Raw genomic sequence first — 7,696 nt, 5'->3', positions numbered from 1 at the left:
AGCCAGCCGAGTCGATACCGAGTCAGAGTTGGAGTCAAAGTCGATCCTCAGCCGAGTCGGAGTTTTAAAACATTGTTTTGAACCCATTTAAGTTCTATATCCTCTCTCACATTAGGGGAATTTTAAGGTCTAAAATGGGGATCCTAAGGAAAATAATAAAATAGTAGTTAAAACAATAAAGTGAGAGTAGTGAACTTTTAAAAGAAAAGAAAAGAATTTTTTTTTAATTGTATTTTATCCTTATCTCCTTGTAGGTTTACTCAAATGTCATGTGTAGGCACCCATTGAATGATTAATCAAATACCACATCTAATGAGTACCCACTCTTCATACTTCTGAGTAGACCCGCATTGGTAAAAGTTGAAAATACATTAAAAACGTGTTGAACACATTTTTCATGTATTTTCAATTTTTTTTGTGGATCTACCCAGAAGAATGTAGATTTGGTACTCACATTTTTCCATGTATTTTCATTTCTTTTCGATGTTGGTCTACTCAAAAGCATTCAAAGTGGGTAGTCGTTAGATGTGGAATTTAATTTTGCATTCAATGGGAACCTACAATTGACATTTGAGTAAACCAAGCAGGCGATATTCCAAAGATACAATAAAAAAATATTTTTCTTCTTTTCCTTCCAAAATATTCTCCCATATGTATGACATCATCATCTTGAATCATAGTGGTACTTTTAAATTTAATTTTTTGAGTATAATTTTTGTTTTGAGGCCCAATTTTTGCCTGAAAATTCACCTAATGCAATTTCTAGTACTTTTAGATCCATCTAATGAGTAGTCTCTCTTACTGTCAAATGTCAATGAATTTGCAGATTATCGCATGGTCCTTCATGTACTGTATCTTTTCCCCTACATTTTCCAAAGTGATTTCAAATATTATGGTTTGTGTAGTTTGTGAGATGCATGACACAAAGTTTGTGGCCTTCTTCCCCTATTGATAAATTATTTCTGAAATGATATTTTCCTTCTCTTTTTTATTTTGTGTAGATTTGATGCAGCACTAGGAACAACATTTCTTTTTGCATTTGGATTGTTGGGCTTGTGGGTTATTTTCCTCGATGCCCAACTTGCCACTATATTCTTAAAGGAAGAATCACCCCCTTCCCCCACCCCAAGGGGGAGCCATGAGAGTTTAGGGCAACTATAATAGAAACATAAACCCTAGTTCGAATACCTCAGTTTAATTTATAACCAATCCACACTGCTCTATCTCTTTTTTCAAATAAAATTTGTAGTTGTTCCTCATTAATTATTGCTTCGAGTTGGGGTTTGCATATGTGAAATTAACTTTCTTGATAAGTTAATTAGAGTAATTTATTTTCATACTTTTTTTATTTATAACAAATTTGGTTGATAAAGGATTTTGTTTCTTTGTGTTCAATTTTTAGAGTTTGAATTGTTTTGTTGGAAAGTATAAAAGGATTGGCATACAAGATACATTTAAGGAAACCACCATAATAAGGTACTTGGTTTCTTAAATCAATGGAATTGCAAGTAATGAAATTCTAATTTTGGGGAAAAAATATCATTCATATTTCTCTATGATATTTTGATCCTAACTAATAGGATGATTTTATCCACAATAGTTATATCTTGTGGGTGACCAAACTTGTGGCCTACCATCATGGAAATCTGCAATCTCTATATTAAAGCATCACCAACTTTTCAACTCATCACGGAAAAGGAGTTCTAGGAAGTAAAAATAGGAATGTTATTCCTCCTCTCCTAATGGTATCACATACACTTCTATGCAACCACTTTACCCATATGTGAACTAATCATTAAGCATGTTATATGTGCCTACACTCTACAATCAACATATGAAAAGATTCCAAAATCAAAACCAAAGCATAAATCTAACCACAACATATTATAATACCTTAACTCAATCTAGAGTGCAATATAATGTTGACGGAATCCTGCATCAATATATATCTTTGGTTTATTATTGCACTAGAAAAACCATCGACAAAACCCACAAGTTAATATATCCAACATTTTCATTTCAAAGTGTCATATTCGTAAATGGTTGGTAATTTTAATTATATCGTATCAATAAATATTAATCCATCCATGTTATCACTATAAAATATTTAAATGAGCCTATTTAGTATATTATTAATAGATGCCAATTAAATAATTAAAAGATTTAAGTCTCATCATTGAAATATAGGTCAATAAACCAGGTCATTTATATAAATTCCCTCCAATAATAATATCGAGTCATTTGATGAACTAAAAATAAATGGGGCATTACTCCAGAACTGAAATTTTATAGTCCAAAATCCATTTTGCTATGACTTTTATTTCTTTTAATCGTTGCACCTTGAGCCATTTTGGATCATCACTCTTTGAAGCTACAATATCCTGACAATGGACTCCTGCAAATGCAAATCATCAAGTTGTCATTTTTTATCATCTCTGTTTTTGTGTTTAAATTTATTAAGAAAAAATTTAAATGCAACAAACTTAATACCTTCTTTAGTAGTAATAGCCACGATGCTTTTTGATATATTCTCCAAAACACTACAATTTCACCCAAAACATACATATAATTAAATAAATCATCAATAAAAAATATTAATTATACGTCATAAATGATAAAAATAATGATAATGTTATTTAATATATTCTCCACAACATTACAATTTCATCTGTATCATATAAGTAATTAAATGAAGAATTAATAAAATTAATTATGCATTAAAATAAGATTGAAATTTCTTACCCTCCACTACTATATGGATCTCTTAAACCATTAGAAAAAATGATGTTACTTCCAAAATGCTTGAGCACTTTCTTTATATTCTGCACATATATAATCAAAATACAAATAATAAATTAAATACTTTTAAATACAAAATTTTCAATAATATTTATAACAAAACATGAACTATTTAATTTCAAACCTTTTATTAAATATTAAAAAAAATAAATTATTAAAATTTATAATTCATCATTATTAATTTTAATTTAATAATTTTATAAAATACTATTACAAATCCATTTTATTATATAATTTTCATTTTATCAAATATTATATAATATAAATAATTTATTAATAGAGATATTGAATTTATAAATAACCACAATCATTTTCATTATGATAGCGAACCACATGTTTATTAAAAAATGACCATAATTTTATAATGCCCTCATTCATTATAATGACCACCATAATTTTATGTGTAATTTAGCAAGTAATGACAATTATGCGTAATTGACCAAGTGCGTTGAATATGTATTTTTTCGAGGATTTATTTTTATATTATAATATTAAATTTTATTTATTAATATGTATATTAAATTATATATATATATATATATATATAACACTTATTAAAAATATATATTATTAATTTAATTAAAATAATTAATTATTTATATAAACATATTTTATATTTAATTTAAATAAAATAAAGAAATCGTCCCATCTAAAATATTGGAATATGTAAACATAAAAATGAGATACCGTTAAAATATACTTGCATGCCCTGTGTATATATACTCACATATCCGCCGAATTGCGTGGTGACCCAGTATGGCCGGGGCAACACTCCAAAATCACGCTGACACATATCCGAAAACGACTTCAGATCAAACGGTGACGAAGGAAACATCGTTGTCTCTTCGTTTGAGGCGACAGGGGTGATGATTTCGGTGCAAGACTGACATCACAATTAATCAATCAATCAGGCGTAAGAATTAATCATACTTATTAACTTCGAATTTCAATTTGGCGCTAGTGATCCAATCTTGGAAAAGACTATATATAACTGAAAACTATGTACGAAAGCGTGATTTTTCTAGTTGAAAAAAATACTGAATACACAATTACACATTATTAATACTCTCATGCATAATTCAGAGGAGAAGAAATGTGAAAAACCTGCCATGCCCCTCCGTTAGTTGATACATTTCCATTTCCGGAACCAGTTAAATTCAAACAGCCGGAGCGTCCGTTAGCGTATTTCACTCCAGCAGCCAATCGAGTAAGCACATCCGTGCCTGGAGGTTGACTATCAATGGCTCTGCATATCTGCAAAATAATTAAATCATGAATTAACCCCAACATCTCAACCCTGCAGAATTCAACTAGAATAAAGTTATTAGCAGAGAAAGAATGTATATGTTATGTATTTCTACTATAGGTTACTGTTGGGGTTCTCTCATATAACTTGGCCTTTGGTTCAAGTCACCAAGGGAGGAGCAAAATAAATTTTATTTCGATCTAAATGCCAATAGAAGGCGTTTTCCGAGTTGAAGCATCACCTCTGGTCTACATTAATGCTCACATTACTAAACCTACCACAACCATTTGAAATTGAGATGGATGCCTCTGACTATGCTATTGGAGGAGTTCTTACCCAGTAGGGGCATTCAATGGGATATCACGGTGAGACACTTTCAGATACAGTCTCAAAGTATCTCGCCTATGATAAAGAGATGTATTCCATTTTGTAGGACCACCGACAATGGAAGAATTACATTATGGGGAAGGAAACATTCATCCACATAGACCACTGACCCCTGAATTTCATATAGACACAAGGGAAGTTGCAGAACGATTGCCATTAGAAATGGTCCACATACTTGCAACAATTCCATTTGAGCATTAATTACAAGAAGGGCAGTGTTATCACCCCAAGAAACTCTCCTGGGTTGTATATCAAAGATGCTCGGGAACAATACAAACTCAACAAAATGTTGGAAAATTGGTGGATGAATGAAAGAAATGCTGCATATTCAAGCCAGATAACCACTTCTACTATGCTTAACCCCAGACATGGGTGAAAACCCCCAGACTACAAGGCTTTAAACCACCAATTACTCACAGTTTTAAGAAAATGTGATAATGGAGAATACTGCTCACACCAGCTGATGCATAGGACCCTGTGATGGCCAGCTGCAACCAGTAAAGAGGTCTATAAATCTGTTTCCTAATACACAGACAGGATGACAGCTCTCTGGCATTAAAAGAACAGAAACCTTCATACAAATTCAATGATACATGCTAGATCCAAACATAGAGGTGGGATGACAGCCCCTCTAATGCTAAACATCTACAACACATGGATAAATGCATAACACGCACAGCCTGGAACAAAGAAGAAGAAGTGGAAAGTGAGAAATTAACAACAAAAGAAGCTTGCATTAGCTGAAAATGAAGACCACATGTTGCAGGTATCAGAGTAGTTACAGTCTCCAGAAGTTGAATATTACATCAAGATAACATTCATCAACCTATTACATTCTATCTTCTGGATATATATTGAGGTTGGTTTACAAAAACAGTCTGCTAAAATATGCGTGGAGGGGTCATAATGGACCACCAACCACATTTACAATCTGAAGCGAGCCTCTGCGGCAATCTCATTGTCTTAATAAACAAAATCAGCCTTTTTAGATAGTCTGATGTCCTTCTCTGAGCAGGCGGAATGTTGACTGAAAGAAACCCATAACCATTCAATGCTCTTAACTGCTCGAGAGTGGTCCCCTCTGTCCTCGGCCATGCTGCTTCTTGAATGAGGTAGTTTGAAGATTTAATATAGGCAGTACAGGGACTGGTAGCCGACCATCTTCGTGTTTCGGGAGCACAGAGCAGGTAATGGGCGTAGACAGAATGGCGGAGGCATGAGCAGATCAAGGAACAAACAACATCTGTTGGATCAAGCAAATGAACGGCGGAGATCGTTGGCGGGAGGAATCGAGAGGCGGACAGGCGAAGACAGTCATCAGCCGTCAGATTGCAATCAGGCAAATCTGACGGTGATCGGGCGCGAAAGGTGCGCGAGGTTTAAATGGTGGGGATGGCGGTTTTGCGCGGTGGGCGATATTCCACGCACAGCCTACCGGGCTTCATGGTTTCCGTATAAACCACCGTGATCGAATGAGAAAGCAACAAGTGGCAGATGAAAACCGCCGCCCCCACAAGTTAACATGCATGCAGGTCTCGGCGGGGGAAGATGCGACTGCCGTCGGATCTTACGATGGCTACGATCGATGGCAGAGAAGTGGATAAGGTTTAGCACGCAAGAAAAAGGGCAGCAAAGGGTTATGGAGGGGCGGGTCACGTGGGCATGGGCTCATGAGTTTAGCACCCGGGGCTTAGGGAAAAGGGGCCTAAAAGGGTTTTGTCGGATTTAGGGGTTTTAAACAAAAATTAAAGAGTTTTATGGAGAAAATAGAGATAACAGGGATTACGCAGAGTTTTAGAAGGACAAAACAGAGGCAGTGGAATACAGAGATTAAGTGAGAGCGAAAGGGAATATAGGTTTGCGAAGAATTCTGGAAGAAAATAAGAACAGCGGGAGTGATGAAAATATGAGAAAATAAAGGATGGGGAAGGACAAGACTACAACAAGTTTTCTTTTAGCATAATACAACATGGCAAAGCTGTCATTGACCCTCAACTGTTCAGAATTGTAGCAGAGCTAACACTGGCTCCTTCTGGGGATGAGATCCTCCCTGTGAGGTCTCAAGAACCTGCAAACCAATGCCTTCATACGAAACCAACTTAAAAAACATTTGCCTAGTATCCATTGGGCATGGAGTCAAACCAAGTCTACACTAAATCATGGAAGAGAAACTGCTTACAATCATTAAGGCCTGAAAACTTAAAACTTCAAACATTGCCCATTTACTGAGCCACCAAAGTTGTTTCTCCTTCTCTCGACTGGTTCATCATAGATCAGCAAAACAAGATTTATTTGATCATCTACCTCAAATAGACTAGGACATTTGAGTTTAATAGGTAGATATGGATCAACTTTCATCTCCCTTCTGTGTGCTCTCCTCCTTGGATGTTCTTCACAGGAGCCTCTGTATAGCTGCTTAATAATCATGACCGATGTGTATTTGTCTGTCCTTTGTAGTATGCACAACTAATATGAAAGATGCACCATTGTATTCTTGTGCAGGGGACACAGAGACATTATCTGCTCCTTCATCTTTCTTTGAACAATCCTCATCTAAGGAGGAGTCCCACAACTGTACACCCTCTTCCTCTATCATCTGAAAAGCTGCCTTTTCAGTCTGTGTGGAGGCCATCTGAGCAGGTTTCAGAATATCAAGACTGAGATGATTAGTTTCAGCCTTGAGCATTAAATTATGTTCTGCCTCAGTGTTCAAGGTGCAACTGTGAGGGATTCTCTTTTGAGCAGACAGAGAAACAAAAGATGATGGAGAGCTTTCTTCTCCCTTACTGATCACCGGGTAGGGGATGATAGCAGGCTGGCTAATTTGCAGATCTGCATAGTCACTGGAAGCTGAGTTGGCTTCGGGCTCAGACTCTTTGAGGATGGTGGGACCTGCTGCTGACTGCTTCTACTGATCAGCTTGTTGTTCTGTAGCTACAACAAACTGGTAAACAGTTCCTCTGGATAATTCTTTCTCATAAGCAGACCGTGTTAGGAAAGGAGCACCTTCCAAACCATAGACCTCCTCCTCTTTATCATGATGCTCTTCTTCCATGACTATATTTTGACAAAGGGTCTTGACCCCTTTATCTTCATTTGTAGCTTTATTTCTTTGCAAAATCTACCAATGCTCATTTGCTCATTTGCTCCTCTATAAGGATTTGGAGTTGGAAGAGAAAAACAACAATGAGCTTCAGCTTCCTCAAAATACTGCTCGGCCTTTAGTTTGGAAACTTCAGAGGCCAATAACTCAATCATCCTCGC

General features: G+C 35.6%; 1 protein-coding gene across 1 annotated transcript; it reads right to left on the bottom strand.

The window, feature by feature from the left end:
- Nucleotides 1-2,267: 2,267 nt before the first annotated feature.
- On the bottom strand, nucleotides 2,268-7,487 carry LOC149222524 (uncharacterized). Its single transcript, XM_089387621.1, has 6 exons — nucleotides 7,345-7,487; nucleotides 3,904-4,096; nucleotides 3,527-3,682; nucleotides 2,743-2,822; nucleotides 2,491-2,540; nucleotides 2,268-2,395 (listed from the first exon to the last, which is right to left on the bottom strand). The coding sequence occupies exons 1-6, from the start codon at nucleotides 7,485-7,487 to the stop codon at nucleotides 2,268-2,270; spliced, it is 750 nt and encodes a 249-aa protein (XP_089243747.1).
- Between the last annotated feature and the right edge of the window lie 209 nt (nucleotides 7,488-7,696).

This window comes from Pinus tabuliformis, chromosome Q (genome assembly GCF_031772625.1).
Source record: "Pinus tabuliformis cultivar Carrire ecotype Pingquan chromosome Q, CPIR1, whole genome shotgun sequence".
In the NCBI taxonomy this organism is placed as follows: Eukaryota; Viridiplantae; Streptophyta; class Pinopsida; order Pinales; family Pinaceae; genus Pinus; species Pinus tabuliformis.
The sequence above is the reverse complement of the archived record's forward strand: the minus strand, read 5'-3'. Positions and strand labels throughout refer to the sequence as shown.